General features: G+C 37.7%; 1 protein-coding gene across 1 annotated transcript in view; it reads right to left on the bottom strand.

The window, feature by feature from the left end:
• Obp73a (Odorant-binding protein 73a) overlaps positions 1–23471 on the bottom strand; it is a 46045-nt gene that overhangs the window by 8250 nt on the left and 14324 nt on the right. The window contains exons 2-4 of the mRNA XM_071599205.1: positions 12606–12729; positions 1993–2090; positions 1231–1266 (exon numbers count right to left, since the gene is read on the bottom strand). Coding sequence (XP_071455306.1) covers positions 1231–1266; positions 1993–2090; positions 12606–12729 — 258 coding nt within the window. The remainder of the gene's footprint in view (positions 1–1230; positions 1267–1992; positions 2091–12605; positions 12730–23471) is intronic.

The following is a 23471-nucleotide window of genomic DNA, read 5'->3' as shown; positions in this document are numbered from 1 at the left end:
TGCACTGTTCAGTTGAGACATCTCTTCACAGAGGACATTTCTTTGAGTGTTTGCACCAAGTAAGGCTGGCCAGACCCAGTGCAGAAATGTAGGTAGCAATTTTTTTCATGTAGTTAACTTATTCATATGAATGCATTACCATGTAATTTTAGATATTTCCTTCAGTCTATCTTGTCTCAAAAGGATATCTAACACAAATTATTTGTGGAAAAATATATGATTCACAAAAACCAAGTGATATAAAGGATCACAAAAAGAAGAGCTAATGAACAATAAGTATAAAACTGTGGTCCCTCTGTCACATCTACAGGTACTTACACCATCCTACAAGTACATCGTATTTCTTCAAAGTGATAGACAAATATCATTAAGAATAAATCATTTTCAGATAATATATAAAAATCAGTAGTTGGGGTGTTGGACAATATGCACTGTATGTGTGCTGTTGAGAGAATAACAAGAATATGACAGTACTAAGAGGAATTGGCCTAACAACCATACAAATATGAAAATAGATACTTTAGTAAAATATTACCGGGGGAAGTGCAATATTTATATGTTTGAATGAGTATGTAAGATTAATTTGGGGATAAGCTTTACAGAAAAATTTTGATGAACAAATTAAAAATTAGAGCTATATAAATCAGGAAGCTTCATTATTTTAGTCACATTAACAAGAGGCATAAAATACCCATTACTTAGGAAAATCATGCATGACAAAATAGAAGGGGAGTGGAGTAGAGGTCTAAGAAGAATTATCTGGAATAATGGAGGAACAAACAAAGATGAACTGGCAATGGTGTTTTTAAATCCTTAATAAGAATGAAACCAAAAGAAGAAGTTTTGAAATTATCAATTTTGCCCAGACTATGCATTTCAAATTTGCTCTAGAATAAAGCATTGTGATAAGAAGTGGAATTAGTGTGCAGTTTTTTTATCATGAATATTTGGAAAAATTTTAATGGTAAATTATTTTTATTAAGTCACTAAAATAATTATAAAAAAGCAAAATATTTGGATGAGTGCAATAGAGCCAACTAATGACGTTCCTAAATCCCAAATGCCTTCATAATGATTAAATATCAAAAGTATACAGTGATATAATTCATACAAATTATAAGGAAACCCATCAATGGACCACTTGAAAAATAAAATATAGCATTGCAGAAAATTAGGTGTCTAATACTTGTATTAATTGCAGAAAACTTTTGGCTAAAATATGATACTTACTGCTCCAACTTTCCTGTACACACACTGTAGGAGGCACTGCAGAAAAGAAAAAAAGCTGTATTAGTTTTAATCTTACATCAAAAATTTTTTCAGAATCAAATAGATATGGAAATATGAGTTAAGTAGATGCTACTCCAGGTATAGTAAAAGAATAAGCTTAGGCATGACATTAGGGTTACATTCACATCAGAACTATACACAAAATAGTTAGTATGTCTTTGAAACTTGTTTTAAATGTGCTTAAATGCATTTGTCTAGGCATATTTTTATAGTGTGTCTAAGCTAGTTTTCATACTGATGAAAATAAATTGATGACATTTCCAAAGCTTGCCTTTCGGCTTGGATTGGTGAAAAAAACTCCCAAATACCTATTCACAATTGATTTTTTACATCTTGTAACACAGATTTAATAGTGCATAGAAATTTAAAAAACTTAAATTATCGATGAATAATTTCTACACATAGTATTTGAAAAAAATTAAATTTTGGTTCATTAACTACCTGATAAGTTATTAATTTATTGATTATTTAGGTGATTAACATGAATTAGAATCTGTAAGTTAATTTACAAAATATAAAATAGGTGACAATGTTTATATTTATAAAATTTTTGCATTATTTTATACTCATGTTTTGAGAGCAGCATTATTTTAGAGATCATAATTTATAAATCACTTTTCCATAAATGAGTTTGTATAAGTTTTTGTAAATAAATATGCACAACTGGAAATTGTTTTCTATCTTTTCATGCATTAAGTTTACCCCTGCAATAGTTTTCTCATCACTGGAGAAGTCAATCGCCCGACGTTCTCTCCTCTTCAAGGCTGCTGGAGACGACTCTTGCAAACTCTCTAGGGCCTCTGAAATGAAGAAGAGATGTATAAAACATTTGAGTCTTTTTCAAAATTCCTTACCCATACCTTAGTATAAATTATCTTAATTGATTCATCTGAAACAACTTGTTTTGGTTTAATATATTAAAAATTCACTAAATTAGCTTGGTTTTAACTTCAGTGGGTTTCGTTTAGTAATTTTTCTTTTGCCATATTATTTGAAATTTAGGGCTTATTCTATCAATGCGGGTGGATGGAATCAAGTCTACAAGATTCCAAAATATGCTATCTATAACCATGAAAATGAGATAATAGTTCCTGCATGTTTTGCCTTTCAATGCATGAGGTTTATGCATTATGCATGAGTTTATGCAAGTGAAGAATAGCTCAAGCTAAGAGAGCATTCAAAATGGAAAGACGAATACTGTGTTCATAGAGGATAGAACAACAGACAAGGAAACAACACGTGAAAACATTCATATGGAGCGTGGTACTCTATGGATCAGAAGCGTGGACCATTGGAAAAGTAGATTAGAAAAGACTAGTAGCCTTGGAAACCTGGTGCTGGAGGAGGGTACTTAAAATCAAATGGACGGATAAAATGAGAAATGAAGAAGTATACAGAAGAATAGACAAAGATCGGACCTTGTGGAACACCATAAACAAAAGAAGAACCATATGGATTGGCCACACCCTGAGGCAAAATGGATTTGTGAAGAATATAATAGAGGGAAAATTAGAGGAAATAGTCCCGGGAGGAAGGTCAAGGGATAAATGCATGGGGCAAATAAAGAAGAAAGTACATTGCAAAAAATTCCAGGAAGTAAGACAATTAGCATCTGATAGGGTAGGATGGAGGGCTGAAATCAACTAATCTTAGGATTGAACGACCAATGATGATGATGATGAGGTTATGGATTATTTTCACGTAACAGAAATTCCCATTTCAGTTTATATACTCATTACTGCATTCCATTCACTTCCTTTTACTTGTATATGGTTGTTTAAGCCTTAACTCGTGTTATTCAGGTCCCATCCTACATGCTAATTTTTTGGTACATAAAATAGCTTTTTGATAATTTGGAGTAAGGAATACCTTTCCTTAATATTATTAATACTCCTCTCTCCTGCTGAAGAATTAATACCCATAATGAAGCAACCTTTACTCCACACAGCATATGTAATAATTAAACTAAGAGTTTTGCAACAGATTTCTTCAATTGCTCATGGGTGTTTTCCTGAGTGGGTTTTTACTAGGTGAGCAACGCCACGCTCTCTCTAGCTTTTCTCTCAAACCTCATTCTTTGCTTAGGCTTTCCCTCGTTTATTGTTTTCTTTCTTCACTGTAGTTTGCTTTGCGTATGTGTGTATGTTTAGGCGTATACTTAATTTATATATGCATATGTATAAATTAAGTATATGGATGTACATATATCCATATATACATATATGGAAGAAGGGGCCATTTGGTCACAATTTCGCCCAAATAAAGACCTCTGTCGACCTATCCATGCTTGGCTAAAGTTCCCCCTCTAACAGGCTTAAACATTTAGCCGCCATTCAAAATGCCCCGCATTCACTTTTATTGTCTTCCTTGGATTTCTCTCAACAGCTCTCTTTCCTCCCCTAGCATACACAGTGCACGTACTTTATTTGTTTTCCTTTCGGTCCATTGTCCCTTCTCCACCCCTCTCCACACCCACATGTCAGAAGCCTTCAATATAACAAGCCATCAATCAAAGGTCACATATCCTCGCCCTGTAGAACTACATTTCAAATCAAAGTTTTTGCCCATCTATTCGCAGTGCCATCACTCAACGTACTTGACTTGACCCCCTATCTCCCTATCAAAGCTTCCTTATGTGACGCAAGTCTTTTTCTACTGGTCCTTCTATTTTACCTATCCTTGCCAAAAACTTTCCAAGATAGATAAGCTTCTCAACCTGCTCTAGTTTACGACTTCCAATTTTAACTCTTCCTTCACGAAAATCTCTTTCAAATGTAGAGCAACTATTTGCAATGTAAGTACTCTCCCCTTCTAAACCTCCCCTCAAAATACTCTCCCGAATGGCGCGTGTATGAGTTAGCCGGCGCTACGTGCTTCAGTGTCCAGGCGATAGGCCGAGGCACATTTGACTTTAGCTTGCTTTCATCGCGGTGTTTTCTCGGGTGAATCCAGGTGCTTGTGTCCGTCTGTCGACTGACCCAATGTGTGCCCGCTGCTCACCCACCACTTCGAGAGAGTCGTCTTAACCCAGCTGAAGGGGGCTTCTTAACGGCTTGCTCACCGCCTCCGGTAAGAAAGGAGAAAGTGTGCGTGCTTGCGTCTGACGGATGCTAGTCCTCTCACGCATCGGTAAGATATTTTGAATTCCATATATTTCACGATTTTATGGCGTTTTTTTATTTACCCACGATTTATTGCGTTTTCTTAACATTGAAATTATTTTTTAATCCGTACGACGATTCTTTTACAACTTTTACTGACAATTCCGACGGCATTCTTTTAAATTTGTTTTAAATGCATCGTTTTTTTACGTGGATTAGACGAAAAAGTGAAAACTATTCGCAAAAATCGTGGGAAAATTTCAATATTCGCGGGCAATCCTGATAATCGTGCGAAAAATTTCGACATTTTTTTCCAAGCCCAATTAGAATAAGCCCCCTTCTTCATTCTTTGGATGATGACCCCAAGTGGTAGTAGTAGTAGTTATTGGGAGAGGCGATCGATAGCGGAGGTCATCTGCGCCATTATGAATATGCGAATATTTTTGCCGGGGTCAGGAAAAGAAGGAAGGGTAGAGAGAATCTCGGCGTCGGCATTTGCTAAATCTTAATGAAGAGTGCCAAGATAGGTGCCAAGGGGTCCACAGCTTAACGTCCAATGCGACGAACAGCGTACTTCACTCGAAGTGTTCTACACATTGCCCCTCAATCAGGGATCGCGATACCACTGAAAAATCATAGCACCCCTGGGATTCAATCTTGGTCTCTTGGAGAGGGAAGCCACTTTTGGAACTGAATTTAGCACAGACAATGATTTCCGTAATTAGAAGAATGCTCCACTTTAACCATGGGTTTCCAAACATGTAAGTTAAAGTAATGCCCATATTCAAGCCACAGCAATGTATTAAGAGAGAGAGAGAGAGAGAGAGAGAGAGAGAGAGAGAGAGAGAGAGAGAGAGAGACGGAGATAAGTGTTTATTCGTGCATCTGTTTCGACTATGGTTAATGAAAATGTGTTGGAATAGCATCTACATTACATTAAATACGTAAAATGAACCGTTAAGTTGTAGAGGTAAATGAACTAATTTCCAGCGGGGTCCATTGAACTTCTTTTCGTGAAAGTTTCTTAATGCATTTTATAAGGAGATAAAACATTTGTAGTTTATTCTTATGTCGCATAAATATTAACCAAATAACCCATAAAATACAGATTGAAATCAACGATGCCATGGGAGGTTTCATTCAATAAAGTGTTGCAGATGACATTAGGAGTGCAAATGCACCGTATTATATCCTCTCGAGGACGAAAACCAGGATGAGTGCCAGGATATACTAAAATACTACTGGCAGATACCCGGAATATGGTCAGATCAATGAATCTTTGCTTGAAATAAAAACAACTTGGGTTTCGAAAACTTTACAGATACTAAATTAAAATCTCATCATGACAAATGCGCTAAAAATGCAACAATAAAAATGGTAAAATTTTGAGTTAAACTAATTGTATTATTAGTGCTCAGTTATAATTTCAAAATTATATTAAAAATAATGAACGTACCTACGGTCGTGAAGCAATGAAATCTAGATAGCTGAGACCGTAGGCTAGATTGGCTGAAAATTGAAACACCTGGTTCCCGTGTTATAATTTTGCATTCATCTGTGTGATTGACGGGTCACTGGCATAGGAGGATTCCATGTAAACCCTGAGTGTCTGTGTGTGTGAATGCGTTTCACGAGAGTGAATGTTATTCCTTATCACCCCCTAGTGACCGAGTGGTTGTAAGTTGGTTTTATTTTTAATAGTAACTTTGCCTTTTTTGTGTGTGATTGAGGTATACGTGGGCCACTGTTTCCCAAACACATCCAAGTGACCTAATGTTCGTTCCATATCTTTCCCCTTACTTGTAACTTCGTTTTACCTTCCTCCCCCCCTTTACAAACCTAATGCCAGTCAAGTATATGGTCTCGGCTATCTAGTTTTCATTAAAAAATTATAATCAATTTTAGTGGGAATTGGGATTAGTGTGGGTCTAATTTTGTCAACTACGTTCCCACGTGACCCCAATCAGTATGACGCAATTTTCTCGCCCTCAGTGAAACCATACGCGTGAGAGCGTTGGTAAAAATGTTTCCGTTGCATCATTTTGTCCGAAGACCACAATTGAAGGGGGAACCTTGGGGAAGCAGAATCCCAGAGGAAGGCCAAAGGAAGGACTAAGGGAAGCAATTGGTGAACAATAATTGGTGTGCGGAGCAATGAGGACATGAAGAAATGGGCAGGGAACACGATAGTTTGAAGATATGCTGCATTCATCAGATTGATAACCTGTTTTAGCGATTATTATCCCATTTGTCCCACGCCAATTATTACATATTGCATTTTCATTTATATGGTATCATATGTACAATTCTTAAAGTAGTACGTTCATTCGTCAAGCAGCACCTGGTTGCCCTGTAATCTTGTTCAGGACGCAGTTTTGTAACTTATGTGTGACCATGCAATGCACTCTGTTGGTCGTGACGTGAGATCGAGATGTGCGTATTACGCAACAACCACGTCTCTTGAAAAAATTTTAAGATCGCTTCCTTTCGCGCAAAAAAATGAGGGAGAGTTTCACAAATTGCTGTGACATTGACTCTTGATCTTATGAGAAATAATAGAATTTATGCTACTTGAGCTTTGGTTATGTTTTAAACATATGGAGACACATTGCGATCTTTATTCTTGAAAGCTCCTATCCTCATTCTAATTTAACCTAATGCTCTCTTCTTCCATTGGTATTCGTTCAGAGTACTTGCTTTATCTCGTTTTTTCTTTCCTTTCATGGCCATCTGATATTATTCTCCACCCTTTCCTTCTACCCATGTATTCCACACTGTTTCCACAGGTCAACTCACCTCTTTTACTCTATAGCATCGCCAAACTCTAAATTTTTACATCGTATTTTTCCACAATTCATCTCTCATTTACATCTACGTCCATCCTCAATTTAACAAAATTCATCAGCCTTTAATTTAATTAAGGGTTTATTTTTGATATTGTTGTATAGAAATATTACCTTAGGGCTACTTTTATTTGCCCCTCGGCTGATATTCTATATCGATCGGTTTCATGAAATGTATTGATGTGTTTTTATTGATAAGGGTATGGATTGAACCGGTGGAGTTTTCTCTGGTATTAGCAGTTCGGCTCAGAACTTTGCTGGCAATGCTAGCCACAGAAAGGCGAGCTCTTGGATGGCATAAATAAGATCGAGCGCATGTTACTACAGTATTATTTTCAGGAAAATGGGTGGCATGGCTACGGGCAGCGAGTTGTGACTAACTGGACTGTGTGCACCAGTACGAAAAAACCTCCGTCACCGCGATCACCTGGGAGAGCCATTGATCTGGAAGAATCAAACGGCTCTGTCGACGTGACCTTTTCACTCTGCGCTTCGGCATTTATCGAAGTGGAAGTTACCGTGTTAACTTTCCGGGAGCCACATTTGTTCTAAATAATAAATTATCGCTTTTATCTGAGATTTCTCGTTTAATTTAAATATTTTTGAAACGGAGAAGTGAAGTTCTGAAGAGGAAAGTGTAGGAATAATATACTAGGGTAGGTCAATAAATTAGTCGCAAACGTCAGCAAGACAGACACAGGAGCTCTAACAAACACTTCATTTGAAATGCTTAGAGTATCCAACGTACAGTCCTGACTTAGCTCTCAGTGTTTTTGATCGGCTCGGATCCCTAAAAAATCATTTGGTTGGCAGACGTTTTGAAAATGATGATGTCGTAGGCAGCAGAGGTTACTCGTTAGCTGCGACAGCAAACAAAAGACTTCTGTGCTACCGGTTCACAAGGACTTGTAAAGAGATAGGATGAATGTCAAAATTTACAGGGTGAATATGTAAAAAATTTAAATGAATTTCAGCAAGTTACATTTGATTATAATTGCCTCTTGCCAGTTATTTATTGACTTAACCTAGTATTATGACGCATACGTGAATTTCTGTTGCACGAAGAAGGAGGAGCTAGGAAACGACGAACACCCTAAGACCCGTCTCTCAAAGCTACAATCTTATTCACAAGTTCTTTGAAATCTGTTGTATGTTAGATACATTTAAATTTTCCCCATGGTAAGAATATAAAAATATAGTTCAACCACAATAATTACCAACAATCCAATTTTATCGATTTCACTGTGACAATTTCAATATAACAATTATTACCAACTATTTCCATGAGAATGACGCATTATAGATGTTGAAATCAACTGGTTGGTTATAAGTAGTGTGACACGGTAGAAAGTTCTCCATTACCCACTGTAGATATCACAACGTAACGGAAAGTCAAAAAGCAACGCCTACTTACCATAATTCACGTACATATAGTATATAAACGTAAACATGTGATAGGCAGTGAGTGTACTACTTATCGTCATCAAATGAGTTTGGTATATTCTGCCTAAAATGACTCACCACTAGGTGTGAAGCTGTTACAAACGGACCTCATAACGATCTGTTACGTCCACATTCGATGAACGCATTGAGATGCTCATTTTAAATCGCATCAAAAGATCGATTTCTTAGCTTCCGAATCTTGTTAATAGTTGTTACTTGGGGCAACATCGAGAAAGGGACAGTAGAACGAATATGGCATGATTAATTAAGTGCGAGAAGAGTGTGCTCGAAAATGACCCCTGAACATCAATCGGGATTAAAAGATAAATCAGAAAGTTTTAGCATCTCAAGGCAATAGGAGACAAAACAAAAAAAACTTCGGGAAATGTGAGAAAAGCAATGAAATGCAGCGAAATACATCGAAAAGCAGAGTTCTCAGTAAAATCCTTAAATGAAGAGTTAACAATGTCTGCCCTGACCTATTAAGATAAAAGGGCGGGAATGAGCAATTGGAAGGAGGTTGGGTTTATTGAATTGCTCGACGCCATTCAGCCAACCATGGCGCTGAAATGGTGACCGGGAGGATCTAACGGTTAAACCATTCGGATTCGTCGTCTCTTGATCGAGCTGAGGGAGAAAGAACAAGGTCGGATGTGTGGGGCAACTAGTTTGGATTCCGACTCACGTAAATGTGACCCAGCTCACAATAAATTGCAATAACGACAAGAGCATTCCAGTGCAGGAGAACCATCGAAATTCGACGCGCGACTTCCACCCGTTTCAAAAAAGTGGGTAGAAAGCTAACCAGTTGGACCGGGTAAGATAAGAAAGGGCGAACCTGTCAAGGCTTCGTACACCGATGGGCCATTGACACAAACAGTGGTAATGGTGTCGTCTGAATTGTGAGGGGTTGAATTTACTGCCAGCAAAGCGCATCTGTCGCATCGATACAGGAATTTAAATTACCTCACCACGCATGCACCCTCAAAGGACTCATGATTCGCTTAAATAAACGTCTGCCTAACCCTCAATATGTATTGTATCATACCGGGCAGAGGAAACACGGAATCACACTTTGCAATTGAGTTTCGTAGGACGAGAAAGTATTAAACAAGAAAGGGGAGAGGGGAGATACACTCCGGGACCCGGAAAAGAGAACGCAGTCTACACGTTTGCTTCCTTGGAAGCTGAGCAGGAAGGAAAATTTAAAGGAAGCATAACTTGAATCAGGGTGCCGAATTATTTTCATTTCCTGTTCATCGAAGTAATATCGTGTTAAAAACCTCAAAAAGGGATTGGGAACATTGCGATTCTTCCAGTATTCATACGGCAAAGACACAATTTCCATTGTGCGCAGCGATGCAAGTGTCATCTATTTTTCAGGTGAGTACCTAATTTGGAATTCGACATGCGCGAGTCTACACGGGAGAACAGGTGAAAGCGATGGCCAGAGTTGGCGTCAGAATGGACATAATTAAGAAGAGCAGAGACCATGGCGCGCCCACGAGGGGGTGGTCTCGTGCTTCTTCCTCTGCTCCGCTCCATGGTGCTCCCTCGCCCATGAAAAATATCCCGTTTGCGATATCGTCGTCTCTCTTTGGTTAGATCATTTTCATTTCCTAGGAGAAACTGTGACAACGGCCATGGACTCCAAGGAGGAATCCGTGCATTCATCACTGCTGAACGATACCGATGATATCTTCTCTATTCTGGGTAGTAGTCAACACGCATGTCATATACAGTGATAGAAATTTATTCAGGGCAGTGAACGAAATCTAATTTTTTACGAATCTCAATTGTTGACAACTAAGATAATATTAAATGAAAAACAGCGCTAAATCCAGTTTATTGAAGTGTTTGTACCAGCCAAATTAATATGAAATCACCTGCCTATAAGAGTAGTAGGACGTGTGCCCATTATCACCGTGCTTTTTTAACGTTTGTATGGAGAAAACAATAAAAGATGAATGAGAAGAACTGGAGTTAGGAATGAAAGTCGGTGGAAAATTCATAAAATTAGTAAAGATTGTGGATTATCAAGTTTTATTTAGCCAATAAGGTTACTAGTATTGCAGCGCGCCCCAGAAAATCGGCGTGATACACATGGGATGAAGACAAAAGTGAACAAATCATATGTTATGAGGTTTTCGAGAAGGAGGAAGATTAATGCAACATCTTTCAGAGTGTAAAAATCAACAAATCAGAGTTCAACAAATATCAGAGTGTAAAACTCATTCGCCTTGACTGGGATCCCGATCAAGGCGATTGATTTTTACACTCTGAAATTGTTGCATCGAAATGCATATTAGCGGATGACTCCGTTAAAAGTTACTGTTGGGGCATCTCCCGCAGTTTCTTTGGAATTTGAGGAAGATTAAAGTGGCCATTAAAATAGGAGGGCAAAACTTTGAGCAGTTGGAACAGTGTTCCGATCTTGGCAGTGTTTTGAAACAATATTATCAAAGTAGCACGGACAACTGAAGAAGATTTGCGTTTAGCAGTCTCTGCTTTCACGAGGAGGAGGAAGTTGATGATAGGGACGTTGAGTAAGGATGTTAAGGAAATATTAGTGAAAACTTTGATTTAGAGCGTGGATTTGTGCGGTACGGAGGCACGGTCGTTGAAGCAATATGATAGGCGTAGGTTAGGAGCTTTTGATTTGCGGGTACGGGGAGAAGGATGGAAAAGGTTAAGCGAACAGAAAGGGAAAAAAATGAGGACGTGATAGGCATGGTGGGGGAGGAAAATGGATTATGGGAAAATCCAAAGGAGGCAGGGAAAACGATTGTAGAGTATTTTGATTGGCATTGAAGTGCTAAAGGCTGTGAAAGATGGGAGGATGTTAGGCACACGAGATATGGCGATGGAAAGGATTGACATTTCGGATGGAATGATGGGAGACAGAATGTATGTGGAATTGAAGTAGAGTTTAATGCAGTGTCAGGTTGTGTCTTTTGGAACGAATTTAAAAAGTGTAGCGATCATCTGGGCATCTCTGTTCATCCAAAACTTTCCTTAAATGGTAGGCTATCAATCATCTACACCAATGCTTGTAACGTATATAGTTTTCTGCTCCGTTACTCACGTATTAGCTTAATCATTGGTTGTGATTAATCTCTTTCAAAATTTCATTCGTATATCTCATACCTTGCCACTATACGAGCTGCTTTCAATGATTAATTCTCGCGAGAAAACGACCCGGATTCACCTAACAACGGTCTTTCCATTTTTGAAAAGTACAGTTGCTCATAATATTTACCCCCACCGAGCCCAAATCCGTTTGAATACCACTTCAATGGCCCTTTCCATGTCTCATAAGCTCTCTATATATATTTTAATTATTTTAAAATACAACTTCATCAAAGCTCAATATTTTTCCTCTTGTTTATATTTCCTCAAAAACCCAAACCAATCTTTTTCCCTTCTTATCACTGGTGAACTTTGCACTGTGGTTATATTGTCCCATAATGAATAACCGATCAAAGCACTTTTCCACTTGATATTTTTTTTATTTTACGGCCGGGTTTCGATGTATTACATAGTCATTTTAATACATCGAAACCCGTTCGTAAAATTAAAAAATGTTATCAAGTGGAAAAGTTCGATCCGTCACTTATTCATTCAGTTATTCGTCAGTCTTCGATCAGTTATTCATTATGTTCGACTTCCACCACATCACGCATGAAGCTACTCAATTTGATATTGTCCCATATTGATTATTCGATGACCGCTTAGTTTTAACTTTTCTCTTAGGTCCTATAATTATGTTTTCTTTCACTCAGACAAAACGTTGTTTCCACCCCCTTTTATCGCCATTCTCCGTTAGAATGTGTCTCGCCAGACGGTGTCAGGACGATGGAAAGGTATTACTTCTTGCTATGGAGTCCAGCTCCTGATAATTAGTTGATGCATTCGGTCGTTTGCTTACCTTGCAGAATCGCCAACTTGATCTCATCTTGGCACTCGTCGATCACCTTTTCCAGTTTCTGCGACGAGGAGGGATTCTGCGCGCACCTCTGATTTGTATGACCCAGATCTTGATGTTGCTGCTCCTGAAAAATACGCATTTATGAAGAAAGTTATTAGCAGGGAGAGCAGAGATTAATTATAAGAATGCTTAACCCAATCATATTGAAGAGCCTGTTGGAAATTATAGCCAAGAAGCATTTTTCTAAACATTTTTAAAAGTATTTTATGAAATAACATGCCGGTATTAGCTATAGCAGAAATGAACTAAGGAATAATTTTCACTGCATGAGGAATTTCTTCGGCCGCATTTAGAAGTAGGTACATGTATCGACTAAAATAAACCGGAATCAGAGGTCATGAATAGGTACTTGTTCTTGCAATCATGAAGATTATTCATTTACTCAAAACTTAATCAATATTTTTAAAATTAGAATTATCAGAAGCCTCATTCTGATTTTAAATTTTCAAAACGATGTCTCTGTCTTGTAGTCATTTACCACAATTTTATTTTTTTACTTTAACTTTTTTAACACTTTAAATGCTAAAAATGTTACATTTAACTATATATCTTTTGCCCAGTGATATAGTTTAAAAAAGGTCTGTTTTAGAATCACAAGAATAAATAAATAAGTATTGTGGTGGGCGCTTTAAATTTCCTTTTAGCTTAAGTTATCAATAAACGTTCAGATATCCTGATTTAATGATTCCAGGATCCTAAACAGAGTATGAAGACATTTCCTATATCGACTGGTAAAGAAAACCCTGGAATGGTCTGCAGTTGAAAAAATTGACATTATCTTAACACACGAGTATAGCAATTGATGTGACACTTTGTATTAGAATTAATACCGTTCATTGGGTGAACGTAGTAGCTAAGAGCATATTTTGAAAGTACTCTCTAAATTATCTTAGTGACTAATTTAGTAAAAAAATACACTCCCTTATTTTTTTATGAATTACACGTATTCCTTCAATTAAAATCTCGCTAAAATTTGGACGACAACAGGAACTCGCTAAATCGCCAGTTTTGATTGCGTGATCTCTCCGATCATCACTCCTAACTTCGGAGAAAGTGGAAATTAGAAGTTCTTCATTTTCATACTTTCTGAAACGCTAATTGGAGCATTCAAAGTGTGTTATTAACAATAATCAATATGCCATTAGTCCATAGATCTGATTATCTACCGTTCTATCCTGAATTGTGGCTATCACTAGACGAATAGGAGAGTTAAAATTCGTGATAGTGCCAACATCCTAATTAATCTCGTATATGTAATTATTCATTCACGCGAAATGATCGCCACGAAACGTTTTTCACAGTTAAAACGGCAAGGCGCAAGTTTTTCTTCATTCAATGACGAAGACCTATTTTTTTATTAACTCATAGATTTGATAGGCGCTTGATGTTTAGTGCATTTTGAGATTACTCAATACGCCCAAAAACGTATGAATCCTATTTTGCTCAATTACTGTAGAAAACATTGTCTGGTAATGTGTGGTGCTTGATTTCCGTTTGCAGATGTTGTAGGAATTTTCAAACAAATGCACAAATAGTTTTCACCAGTTGTATTGTTTTAATATGTGAAAAATAGAATTTGACATTATTTGGCAATTTAGACAAAAAACTAATTAAGCTTATTGTAAAATATTATTAAACTCTCTATTTTCCTACACGGAAGAACACATTACATTGGCTTTCATTTTTGTACCTATATATCTTCATAATACTCCGCAAGTCTCCGCAAGGGTGTTTGGCGGGGGGTGTTAGGTCACCAGCCATGCATGTTAAATCACATTCATAGCACCTCTACGCAAATATCAGTTCGATCATGCCCTAGATAATGCCTATGCCCTAGTATCTCACTGCGAAGAATGTATTTGAATGCAATAATATTCAATATTCCAACCAAGCGGGAACGATGCCATAAAGATGGGTCTATTTAAAAATAATGCAGAGAATCGCCAAAATATATGCACTACCAATACTAATTATCTTTTTCGCAACTGCAGTCATATCTATTTTGATCTCCAATGGTACGAGGAAAAAACGACATTTTAACCCTATCTGTTATGTTATTTAACTACCTGATTTTTCTACTATATCATTGAGAGAATAATAAAAAAAATAACCCAATCAAAATGCTGTCTGATAATTTGATTAGTCATCATTTAAAATTTGGCACAGCACATTTTTTTCGCAAAAAGCATTAATCGTGAAGGACGCCAGGTGAAAGCGTTCATCGATTGGGAGGGGGAAATCTGCAGCATTGTGACGACGCACACAAAACGCAATTAGCTAATCAGAGCAGTAAGCCACACCTTCGTCATGGGAAAAGGTTAACACCCAGAGACCCTTCCTAGAGGCACCAGGTTCATAAAGGGATTGCGTAAGACGGGAGGCCACCCCACCCCATCCCTCCTTCCGCACCTTCACTCGAGCTCTCTCTCCTCGTGCGTCAAAGAAGGCGAACTTGACACCCACCCACCCCCTGGACGTGGAGGAAGCGGACTAGAAAATGTGTACACGCGTTTTTTTATTTACGCCCCTCCGTCAGACCAGGCACGCTCTGTCACTTTCACGGCGAGCCCTGCGACGTGGATGACGTCCTATCGCCCACCACCGTCTCCCTTCCGATCTTTCTCCGACGTCCTCAACCTCCCCCCCGTCTCCCGCTCCTGCCCCTCCAGCCATATCCACTTACGGTCACGGTGCATGCTGCGGTGGGGGTTAGCTTTCACTTTTGAAGCTCCCTTGTCCCGAACTCCTGATCTGCCCTCCCCCTACTCCGCCACCTAGCCCCGTCCTAGCCCGTCTCCCCTATGAATGGGATTCACTTCTCACTCTGCACTCTCCCCCCCAAGAGAGAAGAGTGAGCTCTACGCACGAGAGATTTCTTTAAGTGTTATTATCTTTTGTTCTTGCGAGAACATCGAGAATCGTTCGTTTATGCTGTCTATGGAGTTTTGCAATAAAGATATGTATATCCTCGTCCAGTCAAGGATTCAGTGGGAGCGATAAATTAGACAGCTTCATTGGTCTCCGTGGAAATTCAAAGGAGTATTTCGATAGCCGTGAAATTGGCGTTTTCCCTCTTCGCTTCACGACAGTTAATCATTGAATGACAGTTGATGTTACCAGTGCCTCTCCTATTTGAGAAAAATTGTTGGTCGAGGTTTTAAGAGAACTGAATTAATTAATAAAATATAATTTATTCAATATTAGTGAGCTCAGTATTAAATATTGATTTCAATATCGTTAACAGTATATTTTTTTCATAGTAAATTGTTGAAACTGCAAAGAGGAATGGTTATTCAGATATTTTTTAATATTCTAAGTTTAATGTTAATAGCGAACTTACTATTACTTGATGAAATAGCCGTAAATTCTTACTGTTCAGGGAAAGAGGAATAAATAAATAGGAACTGGTATAGAAATAGATTTTTTTCAGCGGAGAAAATATCTCCCATGAGGACGAATTTAACAACATTATCCCACTAATGAGTCCTATTACTTATATCATTTTCAATTGATAACTTGGTGACAGCATGGAGGTTAACTCTAACAAATTATTTTTATCTCTCGTGGAAAACATTTAAAGTAAGATGGTAAATACATATCCGTAGTCATGAATGTTAGCCCAGTTTTGACTTTTACAAGTCAATATAATCCAAAGAGAAAACTTTTGATTTGATATAGATGACGATGAGATTTTTTTTGCATATGCGTGAGTTGTAAACTGCGGAATTGAAACTTTCCTATGTTTATTCATGAAGGCTACCTTAAATACAAAAAAGTCTTTTTTAACTTTTCGTGCTCAACCTATCCTTGCTTCTCAAAGCGGCGCACAAAAAGGAAAGTAATCAAATTTAGCATTAAAGGCGAATATTCCATTTGATCCTTACAACATCTTATCTACGTATCTAAAGTGAACATGTTACTTAAATGAAATGAGCACCGTCATCAAGTTTCGACGTAAGCCGTTATCTTTGTTTATTAGCACATACTGTGACATTAGCACTCATGTTTAGCTTATTTTTCTCCTTTTTCACTGCATACATGCATACACTTGACGCCACCCAGAGGTCTTGGTGAATTGCGTTTCACTCTAAGGTAGAATTTGAAAAAGTGAATATCATGCTGAATCCCCTTTGCCTCTGAAAATTGGAATCCTTAGCAATAAAACCTTAAAATAAATAACATTTCATGCAAAAAATTAAAGGTAGCAGTGAAAATAAGTACTTTAGGGTTCGCCGAAAAAATTTAATTTCCGGATTAATTATATTAAACCGCTGATTCTCGCGTTTAATTAATAATACAATCTTCTGAAGTTTTTCACTTAAAAGTTGATTTACCCACCATTTAAATAGTCCATGATTGGTCGAGAAAACGAGGATTTGAAATTATTTTACTCTTGCACAAATATCCTTTTAGGTACTGACATATTATTTTGGCTTTAAGAAGAAAGGTGGAATTTGAATCTTTCAAAACCTGCTTCGAAACACGGTTTCGCTCTTTGCTACAAAAAGTATGTCTTCATCGAGCGCGAAAAGAAAGAAATTTTCATTTATTTCCTCTGACATTTACTCCATAAATAGGATATTTCATCAAAAGTGCAATCGGGTTTTTCAAGTGCAATCTATTTTCTCAAATGCTAGCGGAAGGCATGGTTTCTTATTTTCAGTTGTTCTGTTAACTCAACTTACACGTTGCAATTGCACGAATTGTTCGTATTCCACATGAACTATTTTCGCAATAACGTCCCAAAAAACACTTCTTATTTAAAGTCAAATGTTTACGATAAAATGGATTTGAATTCAAATCCTACTTTGAGTTGGAATTTCCACAGAATTGGGAATTGTAAAGGTGTGGCAAGATTCAGGGGATGCAAGGAAGTAAAGGAGCTCAAATGACTCACGAGTGTCACCTAAGTACTTGTTAAATGCAAGCGATTGGGGCAAGCAAGCCACTACATACACATGAGTCCATTAACATTTTCCATGCTGCAAAACTCATTTTCCAAAGGGTTTATTGATGATTTTCTAGATTTTTATGAACTCCTAACGTGTACTGTACTTTTGCAGCTCTCATGCATAGCTGTGATAATCAACAAACACAATCAGGAACCTTCACAGGGCAGATGAAACTTGAAACTGTGCCAAGGACTGCGAATACATCAATATCACCATGCATTATTGACAGTGAAATAACAAATGTGTGTCCGGGGCAAATGAGACTGCTTTGCTTTGTCTCATTGCTTGCCGTTGCTTACTTTTTGTTGAGACGAAGATGTAAAGTATTTTCCAAGGTTGCGTTGTGGAGCTCGTAATCGATCTTCATAATCAATAACACGCAATAGAGTTAAAAAGTAAGTACAATAATAAGTAAACTAATAATAAAATAATAATAGTACAAAAATAATAAATAAAATAGTAAGTATAATATTCTATAGACACCTTGTCTGTATCCCTTCACTTCAAATACTGTTCAAAGAATTTTATCTTGAAATTTGGTGGAAATGAAAACTCTTCAGAAAGGAAATCATGAAATGAAAGTCATCGAAGCTCCTAAAAACCCGAGGAGCTTCCAAAATCCCATCCAACTATTTCACGGAAGTGATATCCACCGTTAATGACGAGTTTATGAGGAAATATCCGGAAGATATAACGATTGGGCCGTGCTGTGTGGCAGCCCCAGGGTGTTGGCGACGAAGAGGAGAGGGGTTATTTACGAGTCGTACCTTCGGAAGCGACGGCGGAGTTCGGCGCGCTCATTGTTGCGTCATGAGAGAGAATCGTACGCAGAGACGTGCTGGAAAAACTGCCCCAAGGTATTTAACATGAAAATGCTTAAACATTATCGTAGACAGGAATTCATACGAAATCATCTAAAAACTATTTCAATGTGGAATGCCTGGCGCTGATAGTAAAGAGGTTACAAGGGTGAGCCAGGAAGGAGGGATGTAGAATCTGTCAATGCTCTCTATTAGGTCATTTAAGACCTATTTTCAAAAACAGAGGAGTTATTATGATAATTTCTATCTGATTAAATTCGAATCTGATGAAACAAATGATTTTTATGCATCTAATTTCAATGTAACACATAATTAAAAGACTATTGAAGTGCCAAGAAATTGCGGGAGATTCCGCAACAATACTTACTTTTAACTGTGTCATCCGCTAAATGTGAATGTAAAAATTTCAGAGAATAAAAATCATTCTCGTGTAAAAATCCCGCTCAATGCGAATGATTTTTATACCCTGAAATTGTTGACTATTGAAGTATTTACGTGTGGATAGTTGCTGCCTCTATGGGCAACCATTCTTTCTTGCTCTGCTCGTAATTTCTTCCGAACATTCACATTTTCTATGCCCAATTCTTTTAGCTAAAATATTGTAGATATTCAATATTTCTCCCTATTCTTTCGTTCTTGTTTTCACTTTCTCCCTCGTCATGACACGTCAAATAGGCCCACTCAAATGGTGAAGAGCAAATTTCTAATTCGAGGGCAAAGTGGCGCGTTAACTGCGTTTCTTTCGGACAACTTTCTTGACCATTTCACTAACTATCGTAATTACCTCTCCCGCTGAATACTGTGATCAATTCAAGGAAGGTTGGGAGCAAATGGAACCATACGATTGATTGGATTGCTGCGAAAGTAAAGACTGCCGGAGCGAAACAACTCACATGATAGACGGACAAGAAGTGGTATGCGTTTTCAATGCATTTCATAACTTCACTACCGGCCAATAGCCATTAATCAATCCGTGGTTTGTTTGGACGCACACTCCTTACGCACACAATTTATCCACTGGTCATGCCTCCATACTTCTCCCTTCCCGCACCTGACGTTTAATATGCCAATTCCCTCACCCTCTTGAATCTTTCATTTGTCACTCACGTCCATTTCACATTTCATAATATTATCATATATAAGCCAATGTTCATTAAAACATATCAGCCGTTCTTACTAATAAAGTATTTTCCATAGCCCTTTTGTTTAAAATTACTTTTGGCAGAATTCATTCGTTAGTAACTCTCTACCTTCCAATTGGTTTCAACATCCAAAATTTGGATCATGCAACCGCCTTTCAGTCACGCTGCATCTTCTTTTGAGACGCCAGTGAAGGATGAGTGAGAGCTCATCGGGGTAGAGAAAAATTTTTCAACCCATTGGTGTCATGATTTCTTTTTCGTGCTCCTTAATGCTTTCACCCTCTCCATCTATTTTCCTACCGATTGAGTCTTTTCTTCGTCTTTTAGAACCATTTTTTTATTCCTCAATCGTCTCTAATATGTATCCAAAGCATGCGTTTCGAAAATTTCTGAATGATAGCGCCTTTCTAAATTAACATCAAGGGAAATATTGAACTGCGTTTTGCTCTTGCGATAACTTCCCCCCCTCTACCTCGGCCCCCTGACCCCTCTCGCACTCAGACACCCCCTCCCCCCTTGGCACATAGTAATCCCTCCCCCCTCTCTCCGCTCAGGTCGTGGTCGGCCGATGGGTTTGCCTCGCGCCGCCAGTGAAAGCGGCGAGGGCAGGAGAGGGAAAGCGAATGCCACCGCGTTATGTGCTCTCTCTCCATGTCCTTGCCACCCGTGCATAACTATCCCCGGGGTGGGACTTGGAGTTTCTGAAGGGGGAACGCGGACTTGATGTCGTTATCATTGGTTAGATCATTCCGCTCGCACGTGGATTAATTCGACTTATGTCAGTTCTCAGATTGAGCGCAGTTCATAGGTGCTTGACTCCAAAGATATCTGAGCGTACTGAACTCCATGAATATAACCACCGATTATTTCGTAAATTACGTTTTGAATTTTAACCACGTAGGCCGTGGAACAATATCCAAATTTTCTCTCGTAAATTAATCCGTTAGATGAGTAAACGTATTTCTTTCGCATATCATTTGCACAATTGCACGGGAAATGGTATTGTAGCGCATAAGTTACACTCGATTCGCTCATTGAAACTGCACACACACTGGCTTAATTTTACGTATTACAAAAAATGAGGGGCTACTCGACGTGCTTTGGTGCATTTATTGAATAAACCGCAGTCCTCGAAAATGGGAGAACACCCTTAGCCTCTCGTGCTGGTTTGAGGTTTAGTTACTTCGGCATAATATCAATGCCAGCATTTGCAGGGCATTTCGCTTAAGTCGCAATCTGGCATTTTTATTTTTTGATAAAATTTGATTACACCTCTAACATAAATACTAGTGTTGAAATAACACCAACATTTTATTTTAGCTAAGGACGCCCGCGGGTTGGCTTCAGATATGCTGATAAGAGTCAACCTCTCACTAACCCCAAGACGGTGCCCCATGTGAGATGTGCGCATCGGGGAAACGGGAAGGGGAGGGGGAATAGTTCCTCTCCCTGTGCCGCCAGGGGTTTCCCAGAAATATCAGGTACCCGATAAATCACACAGCTTGGATAAGCAGATGGTGGAAATCCTGATGGAGCACCCTGATTTGAACGCGGGCCTCCGGTCAAGAACCGTACGGCCTACTCACCTACCACGAACCCTTACCCTTAACCCCTCATCATTGACGCATTTCATGCTGACTTGTGGGATGTACTTATTTTTTAATTGAGAGAGTGTAGACAACCTACTTCCGGAAAAATAATCGTATAACCATAAATCACAAGGTGTAAATATTTATTAATAATATCATCTATTAGAAAAAAGTATCTGTACACTTGGGATTGTCTGCATTTTCTTTAGTCTCCCACGAAAGGCTTCAAACTCTTTCTAACGTTTCTGTGACAATATTTCCTCATAAAATTGTTTGTTGTCTTAATTCTCCAATCACCGTTTACTTGATCTCCCTTCTGCAAATATATATTTTATTTCAATACATTTTTTAATCAGCGATCGAGAGATTGTCAATTTAATTTGGGAGTTGCAAAACTGGAAGTAATTTTTAGGAAATAATAGAAATAAATCATGCCAATTTCTATCAATCCAATGGCTCTTGGGGAAGCAGGGAGTGAAATTCATGTATTAAAGATAGCAGTCCTTGGTACCATTTTGGTATTCCTATTAAATTTGTCACCTGGATATTGGCACTTGTTTTGTACAACAATACTTGGGCAAAGAACGAATCGATACAATCACCTAGAAGAACCAGAGACCACCGACTCTGCATGTGACAGATCTGTCAATTGGCCTTTCACCCCAGCTGAAAGCATCAAGCAAACATATTTCATTTTGGTTCGGAATTGTGAAAAATAGACACTCTTTAATACCAATTTACAACTCATTATTCTCTGAATGGGCATTACTCTTTCGACCATCGTCCTTTTCCAAGCACCATTCACGGTGGTCCAAGCGTCATCCCACGAAATGCATTTTCCATGCAAGGTTCTAGTTGGACCAGTAGATTGAGAAGTTTCTCGATTTCGTGTCCAATATACAAACTAGAGCATTTCCGGCGGAATTTTCACCCCCTCCTTCCCGTCCTAAGTATTTATTTTCAAAAAATTTCACTTTATTTTGAAATTTTTGCGTGAAATAAAAGTAATATCTCTGGTCAAATTTTTATAGTTGAAGATTTAAATTATCTTATTTTTTAAAATGTAATTTCACATGGTGATCTAAATTCAACTTTTACATTTTATTCATTCTCATTTCATTCATTATATGTAAGTACGTATTCATGCTGAATCGTGTGCTGCATGATTTCATTCGAAAATTAATCCAATTAAAATAATCTAATATTTAAGTTTTACATGGCTTTGAATTTTTTAGTTGACCAAAGCATCATAGGCAAGTGTAAGAGCGTTTATTTTTTAAAGTTGAATTGAATGAAGCTACATTGCCTGTTTTTCGCATTCGATTGATGGGGATGTTAGTTCAGTGAAACGAAACAAGCAATCCCTACGTATTTATGATTCCAAGTCCATTCCAATCAAACTGGTTCTGTCTTTTAAACGAAGCGTGCAATTTCGTGTCATGTTTCAATTTAGCGACCGTTGCTGAAATGCCCTCGATATTTTTTCACAACCGGTCAATAAAAAATAGAGTGTCACTCTGCCAGTTGGGCTTAGTCATGGTATTTGGATTCGTTTTTTTTCAGAGAATAATTAATCAAAAACGCATTTTACTGTATAAGTTAAAATGATTTTACAAATGGAAATACATCTCAAATTTACACAATTATTTAGAAAGTTTCCTTCTTGAATGAAAATGTTATGTCATTCAAATATCTTTCAATTCGGGAAAGGAAATGGAAAATCTACTTTACAGCGATGGTTTCCCAAATTTTGGGCAATTTCTTGCTTCTTCTGACTCAAATCTCTGCCATTACAATCTATGAGCTGATCAATGTACCGAATTCCTCTTTTATGCGAAATCATAGTACTTGATATTCGCACTTTTTTTTAACATTTTATGCATAGAGTTTCGGAATTTTAATAGTTTTTCCCGGTTATATATGCTGAAATAAGATACATTTTCAGAAAATAAATACTTAGTTATTCCACATATATTGTATTAAGCACGACCCAGGTTTCGGCTTATAAAGTCGTCATCAGGTACATTTTTGTGTAAATATGTTAATTTAGAAATAATTTTAGTCATTTGAAATTAATTTCCTCAAACTGCATAAAAAGCTTTCGTCATTACACTTAACTGTATCAAACTGCATTTTCTCATAACTTTTGAGGAATTTGCGAATAAATCAAAAATACGTGATAGGTATCTGCTTAAATCTTAGACTTTTCCCAAATGGGATACTGGTAGTTTTAGTAATAGTAAGAACGGTTCATCTTTCACTTATTCTCCGAACAAGTTTAGGAAAACATAATTAATCTGGG

Source organism: Hetaerina americana, unplaced genomic scaffold (genome assembly GCF_022747635.1).
Source record: "Hetaerina americana unplaced genomic scaffold, ioHetAmer1.1.p SCAF_11, whole genome shotgun sequence".
NCBI lineage: Eukaryota > Metazoa > Arthropoda > Insecta > Odonata > Calopterygidae > Hetaerina > Hetaerina americana.
The sequence above is the reverse complement of the archived record's forward strand: the minus strand, read 5'-3'. Positions and strand labels throughout refer to the sequence as shown.